This window comes from Heterodontus francisci, unplaced genomic scaffold (assembly GCF_036365525.1).
Source record: "Heterodontus francisci isolate sHetFra1 unplaced genomic scaffold, sHetFra1.hap1 HAP1_SCAFFOLD_837, whole genome shotgun sequence".
NCBI classification, from domain to species: Eukaryota; Metazoa; Chordata; class Chondrichthyes; order Heterodontiformes; family Heterodontidae; genus Heterodontus; species Heterodontus francisci.
The window spans coordinates 73,447-94,939 of NW_027140645.1; the positions used below are offsets into that span (position 1 = coordinate 73,447).

Sequence of the window (21,493 nt, forward strand, 5' to 3'; positions counted from 1 at the left end):
AGAGTCTGTGTGTGTGAGTCTGTGTGTGTGAGTCTGTGTGTGTGATTCTGTGTGTGAGCGTCTGTGTGTGAGCGTCTGTGTGTGAGCGTCTGTGTGTGAGTCTGTGTGTGTCAGCGTCTGTGTGAGTCTGTGTGTGTGATTCTCTGTGTGTGATTCTCTGTGTGTGAGTCTGTGTGTGTGAGTCTGTGTGTGTGAGTCTGTGTGTGTGAGTCTGTGTGTGTGGGTCTGTGTGAGTGTCTGTGTGTGAGTGTCTGTGTGTGTGAGTCTGTGTGTGTGAGTCTGTGTGTGTGATTCTGTGTGTGATTCTGTGTGTGGTGTGTCTGTGTGTGGTGTGTCTGTGTGTGGTGTGTCTGTGTGTGTGAGTCTGTGTGTGTGAGTCTGTGTGTGTGAGTCTGTGTGTGAGAGTCTGTGTGTGTGAGAGTCTGTGTGTGTGTGAGTCTGTGTGTGTGAGTCTGTGTGTGTGAGTCTGTGTGTGAGTGTCTGTGTGTGAGTGTCTGTGTGTGTGAGTCTGTGTGTGTGTGTCTGTGTGTGTGTGTCTGTGTGTGAGTGTCTGTGTGTGAGTGTCTGTGTGTGAGTGTCTGTGTGTGAGAGTCTGTGTGAGAGTCTGTGTGAGAGTCTGTGTGTGAGTCTGTGTGTCTGTGTGTGAGTCTGTGTGAGTGTCTGCGTGTCAGAGTCTGTGTGTGAGTGTGTGTGACTGTGTGTGAGTATCTGTGTGTGAGTCTGTGTGTGAGTATCTGTGTGTGAGTGTCTGTGTGAACCTGTGTGTGAGTGTCAGTGTGAACCTGTGTGTGTGTGTGTCTGTGTGTGTGTGTCTGTGTGTGTGTGTCTGTGTGTCTGTGTGTGTGAGTCTGTGTGTGAGTCTGTGTGAGTGTCTTTGTGAGTCTGTGTGTGTGAGTCTGTGTGTGTGTGTCTGTGTGTGAGAGTCTGTGTGAATCTGTGTGTGTGAGTGTCTGTGTGTGAGTGTCTTTGTGAGTCTGTGTGTGTGAGTCTGTGTGTGAGTGTCTGTGTGTGTGAGTGTCTTTGTGAGTCTGTGTGTGTGAGTCTGTGTGTGTGAGTGTCTGTGTGTGAGAGTCTGTGTGAATCTGTGTGTGTGAGTGTCTTTGTGAGTCTGTGTGTGTGAGTCTGTGTGTGTGAGTCTGTGTGTGTGAGTCTGTGTGTGAGTGTCTGTGTGTGTGAGTCTGTGTGCGTGAGTGTCTGTGCGTGAATGTCTGTGCGTGAGTGTCTGTGTGCGTGAGAGTCTGTGTGTGAGAGTCTGTGTGTGTGAGTCTGTGTGTGTGAGTCTGTGTGTCTGAGTGTGAGTGTCTGTGTGTGAGTGTCTGTGTGTGAGTGTCTGTGTGTGAGTGTCTGTGTGTGTGAGTCTGTGTGTGAGTCTGTGTGTGTGAGTCTGTGTGTGTGTCTGTGTGTGTCAGTGTGAATCTGTGTGTGTGAGTGTCTGTGTGTGAGTCTGTGTGAATCTGTGTATGTGAGTGTGTGTGTGAGTGTCTGTGTGTGAGTGTCTGTGTGTGAGTGTCTGTGTGTGTGTGTCTGTGTGTGAGTGTCTGTGTGTGTGTGTCTGTGTGTGAGTGTCTGTGTGTGTGTCTGTGTGTGTGTCTGTGTGTGTGTCTGTGTGTGAGGATCTGTGTGTGTGAGAATCTGTGTGTGTGAGAATCTGTGTGTGTGAGTGTCTGTGTGAGTGTCTGTGTGAGTCTGTGTGTGTGAGTCTGTGTGTGTGAGTCTGTGTGTGTGTCTGTGTGTGAGTGTCAGTGTGAATCTGTGTGTGTGAGTGTCTGTGTGTGTGAGTGTCTTCGAGTGAGTCTGTGTGTGTGAGTCTGTGTGTGTGAGTCTGTGCGTGAGTGTCTGTGCGTGAGTGTCTGTGCGTGAGTGTCTGTGCGTGAGTGTCTGTGCGTGAGAGTCTGTGTGTGAGAGTCTGTGTGTCAGAGTCTGTGTGTGAGTGTGTGTGTCTGTGTGTGAGTGTCTGTGTGTGTGAGTCTGTGTGTCAGAGTCTGTGTGTGAGTGTGAGTGTCTGTGCGTGAGTCTGTGTGCGTGAGTGTCTGTGTGTCAGAGTCTGTGTGTCAGAGTCTGTGTGTGAGTGTGTGTGTCTGTGTGTGAGTGTCTGTGTGTGAGTGTCTGTGTGTGTGAGTCTGTGTGTGTGAGTCTGTGTGTGTGTCTGTGTGTGAGTGTCAGTGTGAATCTGTGTGTGTGAGTGTCTGTATGTGAGTGTCTGTGTGTGAGTGTCTGTGTGAGTCTGTGTGTGTGAGTCTGTGTGTGTGTCTGTGTGTGTGAGTCTGTGTGTGTGTCTGTGTGTGTCAGTGTGAATCTGTGTGTGAGTGTCTGTGTGTGAGTGTCTGTGTGTGAGTCTGTGTGTGTGAGTCTGTGTGTGTGAGTCTGTGTGTGTGTCTGTGTGTGAGTCTGTGTGTGTCAGTGTGAATCTGTGTGTCTGAGTCTGTGTGTCTGAGTCTGTGTGTCTGAGTCTGTGTGTGAGTGTCTGTGTGAATCTTTGTGTGTGAATCTTTGTGTGTATGTGTCTGTGTGTGTCTGTGTGTGAGTGTCTGTGTGTGAGAGTCTGTGTGTGAGTTTCTGTGTGTGAGTGTCTGTGTGTGTCTGTGTGTGTGAGTCTGTGTGTGTGTGTCTGTGTGTGTGTGTCTGTGTGTGAGTGTCTGTGTGTGAGTGTCTGTGTGTGAGTGTCTGTGTGTGTGTGAGTGTCTGTGTGTGTGAGAGTCTGTGTGTGTGAGTCTGTGTGTGTGAGTCTGTGTGTGTGGGTCTGTGTGTGTGAGTCTGTGTGTGTGAGTGTCTGTGTGTGTGATTCTGTGTGTGTGATTCTGTGTGTGATTCTGTGTGTGATTCTGTGTGTGATTCTGTGTGTGAGCGTCTGTGTGTGAGCGTCTGTGTGTGAGAGTCTGTGTGTGAGTCTGTGTGTGTGATTCTCTGTGTGTGAGTCTGTGTGAGTGTCTGTGTGAGTGTCTGTGTGTGAGTGTCTGTGTGTGTGAGTCTGTGTGTGTGATTCTGTGTGTGGTGTGTCTGTGTGTGGTGTGTCTGTGTGTGGTGTGTCTGTGTGTGTGAGTCTGTGTGTGAGTCTGTGTGTGTGAGTCTGTGTGTGTGAGTCTTTGTGTGTGAGTCTGTGTGTGTGAGTCTGTGTGTGTGAGTGTCTGTGTGTGAGTGTCTGTGTGTGAGTGTCTGTGTGTGAGAGTCTGTGTGAGAGTCTGTGTGAGTGTCTGTGTGAGTGTCTGTGTGAGTGTCTGTGTGAGTGTCTGTGTGTGAGTCTGTGTGTGTGAGTCTCTGTGTGTGAGTCTCTGTGTGTGAGTGTCTGTGTGTGTGAGTCTGTGTGTGTGAGTCTGTGTGTGTGAGTCTGTGCGTGAGTGTCTGTGCGTGAGTGTCTGTGCGTGAGTCTGTGTGCGTGAGTGTCTGTGTGCGTGAGTCTGTGTGTGTGAGTGTCTGTGTGTGTGAGTGTCTGTGTGTATGAGTGTCTGTGTGTGAGTGTCTGTGTGTGAGTGTCTGTGTGTGAGAGTCTGTGTGAGAGTCTGTGAGAGTCTGTGTGTGAGTCTGTGTGTGAGTCTGTGTGTGAGTCTGTGTGTGAGTCTGTGTGTCTGTGTGTGAGTCTGTGTGAGTGTCTGCGTGTCAGAGTCTGTGTGTGAGTGTGTGTGACTGTGTGTGAGTCTGTGTGTGAGTATCTGTGTGTGAGTGTCTGTGTGAACCTGTGTGTGAGTGTCTGTGTGAATCTGTGTGTGTGAGTGTCAGTGTGAACCTGTGTGTGTGAGAGTCTGTGAGAGTCTGTGTGTGAGTCTGTGTGTCAGTCTGTGTGTGAGTGTCTGTGTGTGTGAGTGTCTTTGTGAGTCTGTGTGTGTGAGTCTGTGTGTGTGAGTGTCTGTGTGTGAGAGTCTGTGTGAATCTGTGTGTGTGAGTGTCTGTGTGTGAGTGTCTTTGTGAGTCTGTGTGTGTGAGTCTGTGTGTGAGTGTCTGTGTGTGTGAGTGTCTTTGTGAGTCTGTGTGTGTGAGTCTGTGTGTGTGAGTGTCTGTGTGTGAGAGTCTGTGTGAATCTGTGTGTGTGAGTGTCTGTGTGTGAGAGTCTGTGTGAATCTGTGTGTGTGAGTGTCTGTGTGTGAGTGTCTTTGTGAGTCTGTGTGTGTGAGTCTGTGTGTGTGAGTGTCTGTGTGTGAGAGTCTGTGTGAATCTGTGTGTGTGAGTGTCTGTGTGTGAGTGTCTGTGTGTGAGTGTCTGTGTGTGAGTGTCTGTGTGTGTGAGTCTGTGTGAGTCTGTGTGAGTCTGTGTGAGTCTGTGTGAGTCTGTGTGTGAGCGTGTGTGAGTGTCTGTGTGTGTGAGTCTGTGTGCGTGAGTGTCTGTGCGTGAGTGTCTGTGCGTGAGTGTCTGTGTGCGTGAGTGTCTGTGTGTGAGAGTCTGTGTGTGAGAGTCTGTGTGTCTGAGTGTGTGTGTCTGAGTGTGTGTGTCTGAGTGTGTGTGTCTGTGTGTGTGTCTGTGTGTGTGTCTGTGTGTGAGTGTCTGTGTGTGAGTGTCTGTGTGTGAGTCTGTGTGTGTGAGTCTGTGTGTGTGTGTCTGTGTGTGTGTGTCTGTGTGTGTGTGTCTGTGTGTGTGAGTCTGTGTGTGTGTCTGTGTGTGTCAGTGTGAATCTGTGTGTGTGAGTGTCTGTGTGTGAGTCTGTGTGTCTGAGTCTGTGTGTCTGAGTCTGTGTGTCTGAGTCTGTGTGTGTGAGTCCGTGTGTGAGTCTGTGTGAATCTGTGTGTGTGAGTGTCTGTGTGTGAGTGTCTGTGTGTGAGTGTCTGTGTGTGTGTGTCTGTGTGTGTGTGTGTCTGTGTGTGTCTGTGTGTGAGTGTCTGTGTGTGTGTCTGTGTGTGAGGATCTGTGTGTGTGAGGATCTGTGTGTGTGAGAATCTGTGTGTGTGAGTGTCTGTGTGAGTCTGTGTGTGTGAGCCTGTGTGTGAGAGTCTGTGGGTGTGTCTGTGTGTGAGTGTCAGTGTGAATCTGTGTGTGTGAGTGTCTGTGTGTGAGTGTCTGTGTGTGAGTGTGTGTGTGTGAGAGTCTGTGTGTGAGAGTCTGTGTGTGAGAGTCTGTGTGTCTGTGTGTGAGTGTCTGTGTGTGTGAGTCTGTGTGTCAGAGTCTGTGTGTGAGTGTGAGTGTCTGTGCGTGAGTCTGTGTGCGTGAGTGTCTGTGTGTGAGAGTCTGTGTGTGAGAGTCTGTGTGTGTGAGTCTGTGTGTGAGTGTCAGTGTGAATCTGTGTGTGTGAGTGTCTGTGTGTGAGTGTCAGTGTGAATCTGTGTGTGTGAGTGTCTGTGTGTGAGTCTGTGTGTGAGTGTCAGTGTGAATCTGTGTGTGTGAGTGTCTGTGTGTGAGTGTCAGTGTGAATCTGTGTGTGTGAGTGTCTGTGTGTGAGTGTCTGTGTGTGAGTGTCTGTGTGAGTCTGTGTGTGTGGGTCTGTGTGTGTGAGTCTGTGTGTGAGTGTCTGTGTGTGTGTCTGTGAGTGTCAGTGTGAATCTGTGTGTGTGAGTGTCTGTGTGTGAGTGTCTGTGTGTGTGAGTCTGTGTGTGTGAGTCTGTGTGTGTGAGTCTGTGTGTGTGAGTCTGTGTGTGTCAGTGTGAGTCTGTGTGTGTGAGTCTGTGTGTGTGAGTCTGTGTGTGTGAGTCTGTGTGTGAGTCTGTGTGTGAGTGTCTGTGTGAATCTTTGTGTGTGTGTGTCTGTGTGTGAGTGTCTGTGTGTGAGTCTGTGTGTGTGAGTGTCTGTGTGTGAGTGTCTGTGTGTGAGTGTCTGTGTCAGAGTCTGTGTGTCTGAGTGTGTGTGTCTGTGTGTGAGTGTCTGTGTGTGTGAGTCTGTGTGTCAGAGTCTGTGTGTGAGTGTGAGTGTCTGTGCGTGAGTCTGTGTGCGTGAGTCTGTGTGCGTGAGTCTGTGTGCGTGAGTGTCTGTGTGTGAGTGTCTGTGTGTGAGTGTCTGTGTGTGAGTGTCTGTGTGAGTCTGTGTGTGAGTGTCTGTGTGTGTGTCTGTGAGTGTCAGTGTGAATCTGTGTGTGTGAGTGTCTGTGTGTGAGTGTCTGTGAGTCTGTGTGTGTGAGTCTGTGTGTCTGAGTCTGTGTGTCTGAGTCTGTGTGTGTGAGTCTGTGTGTGTGAGTCTGTGTGTGAGTCTGTGTGTGAGTGTATGTGTGAATCTTTGTGTGTGAATCTTTGTGTGTGTGTGTCTGTGTGTGTCTGTGTGTGAGTGTCTGTGTGTGAGTGTCTGTGTGTGAGTGTCTGTGTGTGAGTGTCTGTGTGTGAGAATCTGTGTGTGTGAGTCTGTGTGTGAGTGTCTGTGTGTGTGTGTCTGTGTGTGAGTGTCTGTGTGTGAGTGTCTGTGTGTGAGTGTCTGTGTGTGTCTGTGTGTGAGTGTCTGTGTGTGAGTGTCTGTGTGTGAGTGTCTGTGTGTGTGAGAATCTGTGTGTGTGTCTGTGTGTGAGTGTCAGTGTGAATCTGTGTGTGTGAGTGTCTGTGTGTGAGTGTCTGTGTGTGTGAGTCTGTGTGTGAGTGTCTGTGTGAATCTGTGTGTGAGTGTCTGTGTGTGTGAGTCTGTGTGTGAGTCTGTGTGTGAATCTGTCTGTGTGAGTGTCTGTGTGTGTGAGTGTCTGTGTGTGTGAGTGTCTGTGTGTGTGAGTCTGTGTGTGAGTGTCTGTGTGAATCTGTGTGTGTGTGTCTGTGTGTGAGTGTCAGTGTGAATCTGTGTGTGTGAGTGTCTGTGTGTGAGTGTCTGTGTGTGTGAGTCTGTGTGTGAGTGTCTGTGTGAATCTGTGTGTGAGTGTCTGTGTGTGTGAGTCTGTGTGTGTGAGTCTGTGTGTGAGTCTGTGTGTGAGTGTCTGTGTGAATCTGTGTGTGTGAGTGTCTGTGTGTGAGTGTCTTTGTGAGTCTGTGTGTGTGAGTCTGTGTGTGAGTCTGTGTGTGAGTGTCTTTGTGAGTCTGTGTGTGTGTGTCTGTGTGAATCTGTGTGTGTGAGTGTCTTTGTGAGTCTGTGTGTGTGTCTGTGTGTGTGAGTCTGTGTGTGAGTGTCTTTGTGAGTCTGTGTGTGTGTGTCTGTGTGAATCTGTGTGTGTGAGTGTCTGTGTGTGAGTGTCTTTGTGAGTCTGTGTGTGTGTGTCTGTGTGTGTGAGTGAGTGAGAGTGTGTGAGTGAGTGAGAGTGAGTGAGTGAGTGAGAGTGAGTGAGTGAGTGTATGTGTGAGAGTGTGTGAGTGAGTGAGAGTGAGAGAGTGAGAGTGTGAGAGTGTGAGAGTGTGAAAGTGTGAAAGTGTGAGAGTGTGAGAGTGTGTGAGAGAGTGAGTGAGAGTGTGTGAGAGTGTGTGAGTGAGTGAGAGTATGTGTGAGAGTGTGTGAGTGAGTGAGAGTGTGTGAGTGAGTGAGAGTATGTGTGAGAGTGTGTGAGTGAGTGAGAGTATGTGAATGAGTGAGAGTATGTGTGAGAGTGAGTGAGAGTGTGAGAGTGTGTGAGTGAGAGTGTGAGAGTGTGTGAGTGAGTGAGAGTATGTGAGTGAGTGAGTGAGAGTGTGAGTGAGTGAGAGTGTGTGAGTGAGTGAGAGTATGTGAGTGAGAGTATGTGAGTGAGTGAGAGTGTGTGAGTGAGTGAGAGTGTGTGAGTGAGTGAGAGTGTGTAAGTGAGTGAGAGTATGTGTGAGTGAGTGAGAGTATGTGTGAGTGAGTGAGAGTGTGTGAGTGAGTGAGACTGTGTGAGTGAGTGAGACTGTGAGTGAGTGAGAGTATGTGTGAGTGAGAGTGTGTGAGTGAGTCTGTGTGAGTGAGTGAGAGTGTGTGAGTGAGTGAGAGTGTGTGAGTGAGTGAGTGTATGTGTGAGAGTGTGTGAGTGAGTGAGAGTATGTGTGAGAGTGAGAGAGTGAGAGAGTGAGAGAGTGAGTGAGTGAGTGTGAGAGAGTGTGAGAGAGTGTGAGAGAGTGTGAGAGAGTGTGAGAGAGAGTGAGAGAGAGTGAGAGAGTGTGAGAGAGAGTGAGAGAGTGTGTGAGTGAGTGAGAGTATGTGTGAGAGTGTGTGAGTGAGTGAGAGTATGTGTGAGAGTGTGTGAGTGAGTGAGAGTGTGAGTGAGTGAGAGTATGTGTGAGAGTGTGTGAGTGAGTGAGAGTATGTGAGTGAGTGAGAGTATGTGTGAGAGTGAGAGTATGTGTGAGAGTGAGTGAGAGTGTGAGAGTGTGTGAGTGAGAGTGTGTGAGTGAGAGTGTGTGAGTGAGAGTGTGTGAGTGAGAGTGTGTGAGTGAGAGTGTGTGAGTGAGAGTGTGTGAGTGAGTGTGTGTGAGTGAGTGGGAGTATGTGAGTGAGTGAGTGTGTGAGTGAGTGAGAGTATGTGAGTGAGTGAGTGAGAGTGTGAGTGAGTGAGAGTGTGTGTGAGTGAGAGTGTATGAGTGAGTGAGAGTGTGTAAGTGAGTGAGAGTATGTGTGAGTGAGTGAGAGTGTGTGAGTGAGTGAGAGTGTGTGAGTGAGTGAGAGTGTGTGAGTGAGTTAGAGTATGTGAGTGAGTGAGAGTATGTGAGTGAGTGAGAGTGTGAGTGAGTGAGTGAGAGTGTGTGAGTGAGTGAGACTGTGTGAGTGAGTGAGACTGTGAGTGAGTGAGAGTATGTGTGTGTGAGTGTGAGTGAGTGAGAGTGTGTGAGTGAGTGAGAGTGTGTGAGTGAGTGAGAGTGTGTGAGTGAGTGAGAGTGTGAGTGAGTGAGAGTATGTGAGTGAGTGAGAGTGTGTGAGTGAGTGAGAGTGTATGAGTGAGTGAGACTGTGTGAGTGAGTGAGACTGTGAGTGAGTGAGAGTATGTGTGAGTGTGAGTGTGTGTGAGTGAGTGAGAGTGTGTGAGTGAGTGAGACTGTGAGTGAGTGAGAGTATGTGTGTGTGAGTGTGTGTGAGTGAGTGAGACTGTGTGAGTGAGTGAGACTGTGTGAGTGAGTGAGACTGTGAGTGAGTGAGACTGTGAGTGAGTGAGAGTATGTGTGAGTGAGAGTGTGTGTGAGTGTGAGTGTGTGAGTGAGTGAGTGAGAGTGTGTGAGTGAGTGAGACTGTGTGAGTGAGTGAGACTGTGTGAGTGAGTGAGACTGTGAGTGAGTGAGACTGTGAGTGAGTGAGAGTGTGAGAGTATGTGTGAGAGTGTGTGAGTGAGTGAGAGTGTGTGAGTGAGTGAGAGTGTGTGAGTGAGTGAGAGTGTGTGAGTGAGTGAGAGTGTATGAGTGAGTGTGAGTGTGTGAGTGAGTGAGAGTGTGTGAGTGAGTGAGAGTATGTGTGAGAGTATGTGAGTGAGTGAGAGTGTGTGAGTGAGTGAGAGTATGTGTGAGAGTGTGTGAGTGAGTGAGAGTGTGTGAGTGAGTGAGAGTGTGAGTGAGTGAGAGTGTGTGAGTGTGTGAGTGAGTGAGAGTGTGAGTGAGTGAGTGAGTGTGTGAGTGAGTGAGAGTATGTGAGTGAGTGAGAGTGTATGAGTGAGTGAGAGTGTATGAGTGAGTGAGAGTGTGTGAGTGAGTGAGAGTGTGTGAGTGAGTGAGAGTGTATGAGTGAGTGAGACTGTGTGAGTGAGACTGTGTGAGTGAGTGACTGTGAGTGAGTGAGAGTGTGTGAGTGAGTGAGAGTGTGTGAGTGAGTGAGAGTGTGTGAGTGTGAGAGTATGTGTGAGAGTGTGTGAGTGAGTGAGAGTGTGTGAGTAAGTGAGAGTATGTGTGAGAGTGTATGAGTGAGTGAGAGTGTGTGAGTGAGTGAGAGTGTGTGAGTGAGTGAGAGTATGTGTGAGAGTATGTGAGTGAGTGAGAGTGTGTGAGTGAGTGAGAGTATGTGTGAGAGTGTGTGAGTGAGTGAGAGTGTGTGAGTGAGTGAGAGTATGTGTGAGAGTGTGTGAGTGAGTGAGAGTGTGTGAGTGAGTGAGAGTGTGTGAGTGAGTGAGAGTATGTGTGAGAGTGTGTGAGTGAGTGAGAGTGTGTGAGTGAGTGAGAGTGTGAGTGAGAGTGTGTGAGTGAGTGAGAGTGTGTGAGTGAGTGAGTGTGTGTGAGTGAGTGAGTGAGAGTGTGAGTGAGTGAGAGTATGTGTGAGAGTGTGTGAGTGAGTGAGAGTATGTGTGAGAGTGTGTGAGTGTGAGTGAGAGTGTGTGAGTGAGTGAGAGTGTGTGAGTGAGTGAGTGAGAGTGTGAGTGAGTGAGAGTATGTGTGAGAGTGTGTGAGTGAGTGAGAGTGTGTGAGTGAGTGAGAGTGTGTGAGTGAGTGAGAGTGTGTGAGTGAGTGAGTGAGAGTGTGAGTGAGTGAGTGAGTGTGTGAGTGTGTGAGTGAGTGAGAGTATGTGAGTGAGTGAGAGTGTGTGAGTGAGTGAGAGTATGTGTGAGTGAGTGAGAGTGTGAGTGAGAGTGTGTGAGTGAGTGAGAGTGTGTGAGTGAGTGAGAGTGTGAGTGAGAGTGTGTGAGTGAGTGAGAGTGTGAGTGAGAGTGTGTGAGTGAGTGAGAGTGTGAGTGAGAGTGAGTGTGAGAGTATGTGTGAGAGTGTGTGAGTGAGTGAGAGTGTGTGAGTGAGTGAGAGTGTGAGTGAGAGTGTGTGAGTGAGTGAGAGTGTGAGTGAGAGTGTGTGAGTGAGTGAGGAGTGAGTGAGAGTGTGTGAGTGAGTGAGAGTATGTGTGAGAGTGTGTGAGTGAGTGAGAGTGTGAGTGAGAGTGTGTGAGTGAGTGAGAGTATGTGTGAGAGTGTGTGAGTGAGTGAGAGTGTGTGAGTGAGTGAGAGTGTGAGTGAGAGTGTGTCGAGTGAGTGAGAGTATGTGTGAGAGTGTCGTGAGTGATCTGAGAGTGTGTGAGTGAGCTGAGAGTGTGTCGAGTGGAGAGAGAGTGTGAGTGAGAGTGTGTGAGTGAGTGAGAGTGGGAGTGAGAGTGTGTGAGTGAGTGAGAGTGTGAGTGAGTGAGTGAGTATTGAGTGAGTGAGAGTATGTCGATCGTAGAGAGAGTGTGTGAGTGAGTGAGAGTGTGAGTGAGAGTGTGTGAGTGAGAGTCGTCGTGAGTGAGTCGTGTGAGTCTGAGTGAGAGCTGTCGAGTGAGTGAGAGTGTGTGAGTGAGTGAGAGTATTGTGCTCGAGAGAGTGTCGAGTCGATAGTCGATAGTGCTATCTCTAGTGAGAGTGAGTCGAGTGAGCTGAGAGTCGATGCTAGTCGTCTAGTAGATCCTATCTATCTATCTCTATAGATATCTATCTATCTGCTAGTATAGCTAGCTAGCTCTATATCGAGTGCTGAGAGTGCTATCGATCTGAGGTGCGAGTGAGAGTGTGTGAGCTGAGTGATATCTATCTATCTATATCTATCGCTATATATATCTATCTCTATATAGTCTAGTCGAGTCTAGCATATATCTCTATATATCTATCGATCTCTATATCTATCTATCTCTACCATATCTATCTCTATATCGAGTCTCTGAGTAGAGTTCTGAGTCGAGTCTAGAGTGAGTCGATAGTATCTAGTGAGTGAGAGAGCTATCTAGTCTAGCTGAGAGTGCTGAGTAGAGCTGAGTTAGTCTAGTAGCGTATCGAGTAGAGCTATCTAGCTCGATACATCTATCTATCTCTATATATCTATCTATCTCTATATATCATCTATATATCTATCTATCTCTATAATAGCTATCTGAGCTCGAGTACAGCGAGCTATCTCGCTAGTGAGCTTGTATCTCTGAGTGATATCTATCTATCTCTATATATCTATCTATCTCTATATCTATCTCTATATATCTAGCTATAGATCGTATCTAGAGAGAGTATCTGAGTGAGTGAGAGTCTTGATATCGATAGTGAGAGCTGAGTGAGAGGTGAGTGAGCTCGATATCTATCTATCTCTAGAGATCTTTCGATCTCTATATTATCTCGATGATAGCTATCTATCTCTATAGCTATCTCTAGTATATTAGCTGCTAGTGAGTGCGAGTATGCTGAGTCGAGCTGAGAGTGAGTGTCGCGAGTGTGAGTCTGCGATCCCCACAATCAAACATCCTCCCAAGACTTGAGTGAGTTTTTTGAGTTACCCAGGACCAGCATTAGACCTCAGAAGCAATCTAAAAACAGACGAAGATCGGCTGGCAGTTTCCAGCACAGCGAGTCCTGTGCTGATCCCTGTGTCAGCCTTAACTCTTATGCAGCCATGCACATTCCCCTAGTCCTGCTGTCTCCTCCTCATCCTACCTGTGCTTCAAATTGTCATCCCGATTGCCCTTAAAAGTTGCCATGGTCTCTGCCTCCATCACACCCTGTGACAAAGCATCTAGTGGCCCTATCACTCTGTGAGTGTTAGATAACGCTGTTGCCTCTAAGACAGAAGGTTGTGGGTTTAGACCAAACTCCAGAGACGTGAGCACAGATATCAAAGCGGACACTGCAGTTCAGTACTGAGAGAGTGCTGTACTGTTGGAGGGTCAGTACTGAGGGAGTGCTGCACAGTTGGAGGGTCAGTACTGAGGGAGTGCTGCACTGTTGGAGGGTCAGTACTGAGAGAGTGCTGTACTGTTGGAGGGTCAGTACTGAGGGAGTGCTGCACTGTTGGAGGGTCAGTCCTGAGGGAGTGCTGTACTGTGGGAGGGTCAGTACTGAGTGAGTGCTGTACTGTGGGAGGGTCAGTACTGAGGGAGTGCTGCACTGTCGGAGGGTCAGTACTGAGTGAGTGCTGTACTGTGGGAGGGTCAGTACTGAGGGAGTGCTGCACTGTGGGAGGGTCAGTACTGAGGGAGTGCTGTACTGTGGGAGGGTCAGTACTGAGGGAGTGCTGCACAGTTGGAGGATCAGTACTGATGGAGTGCTGCACTGTTGGAGGGTCAGTCCTGAGGGAGTGCTGTACTGTTGGAGGGTCAGTACTGAGTGAGTGCTGTACTGTGGGAGGGTCAGTACTGAGGGAGTGCTGCACAGTTGGAGGATCAGTACTGAGGGAGTGCTGCACTGTTGGAGGGTCAGTCCTGAGGGAGTGCTGTACTGTGGGAGGGTCAGTACTGAGTGAGTGCTGTACTGTGGGAGGGTCAGTACTGAGGGAGTGCTGCACTGTCGGAGGGTCAGTACTGAGTGAGTGCTGTACTGTGGGAGTGTCAGTACTGAGGGAGTGCTGCACTGTGGGAGGGTCAGTACTGAGGGAGTGCTGTACTGTCGGATGGTCAGTACTGAGGGAGTGCTGCACTGTCGGAGGGTCAGTACTGAGTGAGTGCTGTACTGTGGGAGGGTCAGTACTGAGGGAGTGCTGCACTGTGGGAGGGTCAGTACTGAGGGAGTGCTGTACTGTGGGAGGGTCAGTACTGAGTGAGTGCTGTACTGTGGGAGGGTCAGTACTGAGGGAGTGCTGCACTGTGGGAGGGTCAGTACTGAGGGAGTACTGCACTGTGGGAGGGTCAGTACTGAAGGAGTGCTGTACTGTCGGAGGGTCAGTACTGAGGGAGTGCTGCACTGTCGGAGGGTCAGTACTGAGTGAGTGCTGTATTGTGGGAGGGTCAGTACTGAGGGAGTGCTGCACTGTGGGAGGGTCAGTACTGAGGGAGTGCTGTACTGTGGGAGGGTCAGTACTGAGGGAGTGCTGCACTGTGGGAGGGTCAGTACTGAGTGAGTGCTGTACTGTGGGAGGGTCAGTACTGAGGGAGTGCTGTACTGTGGGAGGGTCAGTACTGAGTGAGTGCTGTACTGTGGGAGGGTCAGTACTGAGGGAGTGCTGTACTGTGGGAGGGTCAGTACTGAGGGAGTGCTGCACTGTGGGAGGGTCAGTACTGAGGGAGTGCTGTACTGTCGGAGGGTCAGTACTGAGGGAGTGCTGCACTGTCGGAGGGTCAGTACTGAGTGGGTGCTGTACTGTGGGAGGGTCAGTACTGAGGGAGTGCTGCACTGTCGGAGGGTCAGTACTGAGGGAGTGCTGTACTGTGGGAGGGTCAGTACTGAGTGAGTGCTGTACTGTGGGAGGGTCAGTACTGAGGGAGTGCTGTACTGTGGGAGGGTCAGTACTGAGGGAGTGCTGTACTGTGGGAGGGTCAGTACTGAGGGAGTGCTGTACTGTGGGAGGGTCAGTACTGAGTGAGTGCTGCACTGTGGGAGGGTCAGTACTGAGGGAGTGCTGCACTGTCGGAGGGTCAGTACTGAGGGAGTGCTGTACTGTGGGAGGGTCAGTACTGAGGGAGTGCTGTACTGTGGGAGGGTCAGTACTGAGTGAGTGCTGTACTGTGGGAGGGTCAGTACTGAGGGAGTGCTGTACTGTGGGAGGGTCAGTACTGAGGGAGTGCTGTACTGTGGGAGGGTCAGTACTGAGTGAGTGCTGTACTGTGGGAGGGTCAGTACTGAGTGAGTGCTGTACTGTGGGAGGGTCAGTACTGAGGGAGTGCTGTACTGTGGGAGGGTCAGTACTGAGGGAGTGCTGCACTGTGGGAGGGTCAGTACTGAGTGAGTGCTGCACTGCGAGAAGTGAGACATTAAACTGAGGTCCTGTCTGCCCCCTCAGGTGCATCTGAAAGATCACAGGACACTATTTCCAAGAAGTTCTCCCCAGCGTCCTGGCCAATATTTATTCCTGAACCAACACTGAAACAGATTCCCTGGTCATTACCACATTGCTGTTTGTGGAACCACTAGAATGAACAATCTTTCCCATTTGTAATTATAACGAGCTCAGTTAAATCTCCTCTTGGCTTCTCTGTTCCAGTGAAAATATTCCCAGTATCTCAAACGTTTATTCATCTGCTACATTTTTAACTGAAATAACTTCTATTCCATTGATTGGATCATCGCAGGTGAAAGTGTGGAGCCGAACTCGAGAGCGAGTCGAGAAGTTTGTTAAAACAGTTAAGGGACCAGTCCAGGTGTGTGCATCTGCAAAAGAAGCTGTTCTTGGTGCTGATGTGGTGATAACAGTCACCATGGCAACGGAGCCCGTCCTGTTTGGAGAATGGGTGAAACCTGGAGCCCATGTTAATGGTATGTACCGAGTTCACCGAGCCTGCACCTTCACAAGTTGCTGAAACATATTTACATTCCTGTTTCATTTTGGAATCAGTGTGTTGAGAATTTACACAAAAAGTTTTGGAGATATTTTCAAAAGCATAACTTAAGGAAACATTCCAGTAACTTGGGGATGAAGGCCTCTCGATGGCATGAAACCTCAGCATTGGGTCTCTGCCTCACCCACGATTGGCTGAATCCCAGGATTTGGGGTGTTTACATCCAGCTGAGTGGTACGGATTCAATCCCGGGATTCAGAGTGCCCAGCTCCCGCTGCTGTTAATTTTTGTTCGTTGCCCACGTTTTCTTAACCTTCTGTCATATCCTCAGGAGATTCCAACCTGTTGGGCATCCATTGAAGTATGTATGACCTCTACTTTCTCTCCTTATTTAGGTAAACACTGAAGGAAAATTTGCACACAGCAAGATCCCACGAATAGTAAATGAAATGGGTGGAAAGTTAATTTGGTGTTGGCTGAGGGAGGAATGTTGGCTAGGACAACTCACTGCTCTTCTTGAAATGGTTTCTGAGATCTCTAACATCTGTCTGAACCAAAGGTTCAGTTTAATGGCACCTCAGACTGTGCAGGACACCCACAGTACTACCCCCTCCACAGTGCAGCGCTCCCTCAGTACTGCTCCTCTGACAGTGCAGCACTCCCTCAGTACTGCTCCTCTGACAGTGCAGCGCTCCCTCAGTACTGCCCCTTCCACAGTGCAGTGCTCCCTCAGTACTGCCCCTCTGACAGTGCAGCGCTCCCTCAGTACTGACCCTCCGACAGCGCAGCACTCCCTCAGTACTGCCCCTCTGACAGTGCAGCACTCCCTCAGTACTGCCCCTCTAACAGTGCAGCGCTCCCTCAGTACTGCTCCTCTGACAGTGCAGCACTCCCTCAGTACTGCTCCTCTGACAGTGCAGCGCTCCCTCAGTACTGCCCCTCTAACAGTGCAGCGCTCCCTCAGTACTGCCCCTCCACTGTGCAGCACTCCCTCAGTACTGCCCCTCTAACAGTGCAGCGCTCCCTCAGTACTGCCCCTTCCACAGTGCAGTGCTCCCTCAGTACTGCCCCTCTGACAGTGCAGCGCTCCCTCAGTACTGACCCTCCGACAGCGCAGCACTCCCTCAGTACTGCCCCTCTGACAGTGCAGCACTCCCTCAGTACTGCCCCTCTAACAGTGCAGCGCTCCCTCAGTACTGCCCCTCTGACAGTGCAGCGCTCCCTCAGTACTGCCCCTTCCACAGTGCAGCGCTCTCTCAGTACTGCCCCTCTGACAGTGCAGCGCTCCCTCAGTACTGACCCTCCGACAGCGCAGCACTCCCTCAGTACTGCCCCTCTGACAGTGCAGCACTCCCTCAGTACTGACCCTCTAACAGTGCAGCGCTCCCTCAGTACTGACCCTCTGACAGTGCAGCGCTCCCTCAGTACTGCCCCTTCCACAGTGCAGCGCTCCCTCAGTACTGCTCCTCTGACAGTGCAGCGCTCCCTCTGTACTGCCCCTCTGACAGTGCAGCACTCCTTCAGTACTACCCCTTTGACAGTGCAGCACTCCCTCAGCACTGCCCCTCTGACAGTGCAGCACTCCCTCAGCACTGCCCCTCTGACAGTGCAGCACTCCCTCAGCACTGCCCCTCTGACAGTGTGGCACTCTCTCAGCATTGTCCCTCTGACACTACAGCACTCCCTCAGTACTGACCCTCTGACAGTGCAGAGCTCCTTCAGTACTGCCCCTCTGACAGTGCAGCACTCCCTCAGCACTGCCCCTCTGACAGTGCAGCATTCCCTCAGCACTGCCCCTCTGACAGTGCAGCACTCCCTCAGCACTGCCCCTCTGACAGTGCAGCACTCCCTCAGTACTGCCCCTCTGACAGTGCAGCACTCCCTCAGTACTGACCCTCTGACAGTGCAGAGCTCCCTCAGCACTGCCCCTCTGACAGTGCAGCGCTCCCTCAGCACTGCCCCTCTGACAGTGCAGCACTCCCTCAGCACTGCCCCTCTGACAGTGCAGCACTCCCTCAGTATTACACTGGGAGTGTCAGCCTGGATTATGTGCTCAAGTTTCTAAAGTTGGACTTGAACTCACAACCTTCTTAAGGTCTCCAGGTAGGGGAAAAGCTCATAAAATACCTGTTTGTTAAAGAGCATTAACATTCTTCCAGTTCAATTCTCTAATGTATGTTTGTGGTGCATTACTTTATCTTGCAGCTGTTGGAGCTTGTCGCCCAGGCTGGAGGGAGCTGGATGATGAGCTAATGAAGAGTGCTGTCCTGTATGTGGATAGCAGAGAGGGAGCCATGAGCGAATCTGGGGATGTCATCCTCTCGGGCGTAATGCATTTCATTTCAGTTCTGTACTTTACTTCGATTCTGATGTGATTGTCCAGCCCTTCACTGATTCTGAATCCTGGTGTTGATCTGAAGGCTTCAGGACATTGTTTCTATCCTTTGCCTTTCCAGATCTCTGCTTGGGGACCTCCAGCCGAGATCACCCAGAATACAACCTCCTCCTTGCTCCACTGTGTTGCTGTGGAAATAATTCTTTAAAATTAAATACTTTCTGATACAGTTTCTGACACATCCCATGAGTTTAATCGCCATTCTGCAGAAACGATTGCAGGAGTTTCCCCCAATGCCTCGGTGAATTACTGAATCACGCAGACCCAAAGCTCGTCCTTTCGAGACGGGTTATCTGGGTCCTGTTTGGGAACGACACCTGTAATTCTGGAGCCAGGGAAGGGAAAAATCAGTCAAGGTTCCTGCTCCTGATCACTAATTAGTGACATCCGGCCATCCCACCCACTTCCCTTCCCATCCTCCCACCATCACTGTAAAGTGCAGGTGTGTTAGGGTCCAGTGAGAATAGATAGTGATGCACATCAAAGTCAAATAAGCACAACTATTGAGACTCCACAGGTGAAGAATGGATGCTTGAGCAAGAAGCCAGAAGGGGATAAGGATACAAAATTGTCAAGGCAGGAATAAGAGTGCAGAAAGATTCAAAAGAGAAGTTCTAGTAAGGTTGTAATATATATTATCAAACTCACCAAAGTGGAATCCTGATCGTATCCAATCATTGAATTGCACTCTGTTGCCACTGGTTGGATTTAATTGCTCTTTCAATTAAATTGTAAAAGATTTGTTGTTTGATGTTCATGGACAGGAACAAAGCTTCTTTTCAATTCATCTCACAGGCTGAGATCTTTGCGGAATTGGGAGAAGTGGTGAAAGGAAGTAAACCTGCTCTGTGTGAGAGGACCACGGTTTTCAAATCATTAGGTAAGAACAAACAAGCCATTATTAAGAGAGCTGATGACAGGGGAAAGCTGGCCATTGACTGCTGCTCTGTGTTCTAGTGAAAGATTCAATACAGTTTCGAATTGAGTTCAAAAAAAGTCACTTTCAGATACATTTTATTCTGTTGTAGAATTTGCTTAATTGTCACCGTTTGGTGTTAAAGGATAAATAATTCACCAAAACACATTACAACCAGCTGTAAAATCCCGTGCTAATGGTATGGAGTCCACTTTAAGAATGTGCTTCAAGGGTCAGCTGTACTTAAATTTTTGCTTCATGCATTGCATTGACCCAGAGTGCAGTATAACTCTGGTCTTGCAATGACCCACAGAGTGCAGTATAACTCTGGTCTTGCATTGACCCACAGAGTGCAGTATAACTCTGGTCTCGCATTGACCCAGAGTGCAGTATAACTCTGGTCTTGCAATGACCCACAGAGTGCAGTATAACTCTGGTCTCGCATTGACCCAGAGTGCAGTATAACTCTGGTCTTGCAATGACCCACAGAGTGCAGTATAACTCTGGTCTCGCATTGACCCAGAGTGCAGTATAACTCTGGTCTTGCAATGACCCACAGAGTGCAGTATAACTCTGATCTTGCATTGACCCAGAGTGCAGTATAACTCTGGTCTTGCAATGACCCACAGAGTGCAGTATAACTCTGGTCTCGCATTGACCCAGAGTGCAGTATAACTCTGGTCTTGCATTGACCCAGAGTGCAGTATAACTCTGGTCTCGCATTGACCCACAGAGTGCAGTATAACTCTGGTCTTGCATTGACCCACAGAGTGCAGTATAACTCTGGTCTCGCATTGACCCAGAGTGCAGTATAACTCTGGTCTCGCATTGACCCACAGAGTGCAGTATAACTCTGGTCTCGCATTGACCCACAGAGTGCAGTATAACTCTGGTCTTGCATTGACCCACAGAGTGCAGTATAACTCTGGTCTTGCATTGACCCAGAGTGCAGTATAACTCTGGTCTCGAATTGACCCACAGAGTGCAGTATAACTCTGGTCTCGCATTGACCCACAGAGTGCAGTATAACTCTGGTCTCGCATTGACCCACAGAGTGCAGTATAACTCTGGTCTTGCATTGACCCACAGAGTGCAGTATAACTCTGGTCTCGCATTGACCCACAGAGTGCAGTATAACTCTGGTCTCGCATTGACCCACAGAGTGCAGTATAACTCTGGTCTTGCATTGACCCACAGAGTGCAGTATAACTCCGGTCTTGCATTGACCCACAGAGTGCAGTATAACTCTGGTCTCGCATTGACCCACAGAGTGCAGTATAACTCTGGTCTCGCATTGACCCACAGAGTGCAGTATAACTCCGGTCTTGCATTGACCCACAGAGTGCAGTATAACTCCGGTCTTGCAGACCCACAGAGTGCAGTATAACTCTGGTCTTGCATTGACCCACAGAGTGCAGTATAACTCTGGTCTCGCATTGACCCACAGAGTGCAGTATAACTCTGATCTTGCATTGACCCACAGAGTGCAGTATAACTCCGGTCTTGCATTGACCCACAGAGTGCAGTATAACTCTGGTCTCGCATTGACCCACAGAGTGCAGTATAACTCTGGTCTCGCATTGACCCACAGAGTGCAGTATAACTCTGGCCTTGCATTGACCCACAGAGTGCAGTATAACTCTGGCCTTGCATTGACCCACAGAGTGCAGTATAACTCTGGTCTCGCATTGACCCACAGAGTGCAGTATAACTCTGGTCTTGCATTGACCCACAGAGTGCAGTATAACTCTGGTCTTGCATTGACCCACAGAGTGCAGTATAACTCTGGTCTTGCATTGACCCACAGAGTGCAGTATAACTCTGGTCTTGCATTGACCCACAGAGTGCAGTATAACTCTGGTCTTGCATTGACACACAGAGTGCAGTATAACTCCAATTTTATTTGCACTTTGCTTTTTGAGATACCATTTCACAGCACCATTTGGCCTCTAGTGATTTTTTCTTTCTGCATGTGAGCATTAGTAGGTTATTCAACTGCTGCAGCATCACCAGCAAGCCTGATCTTTCCTCACCCGGCCCTCCCTGCACATCCAGCTGGCGACGGGGGTGAAATTCTGGCTGGTTTTACATCCTTTGGACACTGAGGCCAGGGGGAGCGGGAATTGAACCCAGGATCTTGCTGCTATGTGTCAATCAGTGGATCACGCCACCACCCACCCCCCCCCCCCCCCCCACTCCTCCCCTCCTGGCCGCCTCCACATTGGGAAAAGACAGAACTGATGCAAGACCATCTTTTAAACTTTAAAAAGATCCAGTGAGTCTGACTTTGCATTTGTACTTTTGCCATCAGTTTAATGAGCACAAGAATGGATGTGGCCAGTGCACAGAATCTGCATCAAGCCAGTCAATCTTGTTACTTAAATAAAGCTTTGAATGCTAAAGTGTCTTTGTGTTGTTAATTTCTTTCAGGAATGGCCATTGAAGACACCGTTACTGCGAAGCTGGTTTATGATTGTTGGGAAATTAAAAATAAACAGAAATTATAACATCAAAAAATACAGTTTCCCTTCTACTGAAGATTGTTTCACTGAATCAGATGATGTTGAATCAGAATAATGGAAGAAATGAATGTAATTTAGCCTTTGCAAGTTAGAAACAAACCCCTCTGATCTTGTACACAGTATCAGTAGTTGAACTTCAACCCAATTGTTACCAATGTTTGTTACTTGTTTGATTTCATCAGCTTACAGAATCATACAAAATGACACAGTACTGGCCATTCAGCCCATCGTGTCAATGCCAGCTCTTTGAAAGAGCTATCCCAATTAGTCCCACACCCCTCCTCTTTTCCCATAGCCAGGCAAATTTCTGCTATTCAGGTTCATGTCTAATTGTAATCATGTTTGTCAACTTATCTTGTGTTGAAACATTTCAGAGCGGAGGGGAGACAGCTGATAAATGAGCTAAATTGACACATTCTGTCTTTATGACAAATGTAAACCAAGTTATTAATGAGACTACCAGTTGACTTTATCAAATAAAAATAAAAAAACCTTACATCACTGTGTTTTGTAGTTAGTACTGTCCCTTCTTGTCTGGAGTGAGGATTTATTTTAACAGGGTCTTAGTGTGGGACTGAATGATGATCCAAAGATACAATCTGATAGCATTTGGAAGTGGCTTTGATGAAGTGCGATGACAGTTGTTGTATGTGGTGCAGAGCCAGGGTCTGTAGATGGGGGCGTAGTTGTGGTGGAAATTGGGAAGACCCGGAGAGGACTGTTCACACTTCCCTCTTGATGTAGATATCGGATGAATTTAAG

The 21,493-nt window shown here is 49.0% G+C and overlaps 1 protein-coding gene across 1 annotated transcript in view; it reads left to right on the forward strand.

Moving 5' to 3' along the window:
- The window catches only part of crym (crystallin, mu), a 35,178-nt gene extending 13,941 nt beyond the window's left edge, over positions 1-21,237 (forward strand). The window contains exons 5-8 of the mRNA XM_068025865.1: positions 14,692-14,875; positions 17,104-17,225; positions 18,089-18,173; positions 20,640-21,237. Of these exons, the coding sequence (XP_067881966.1) occupies positions 14,692-14,875; positions 17,104-17,225; positions 18,089-18,173; positions 20,640-20,716 (468 nt within the window). The 3' untranslated portion in view covers positions 20,717-21,237. The remainder of the gene's footprint in view (positions 1-14,691; positions 14,876-17,103; positions 17,226-18,088; positions 18,174-20,639) is intronic.
- The last annotated feature ends 256 nt before the right edge of the window (positions 21,238-21,493 follow it).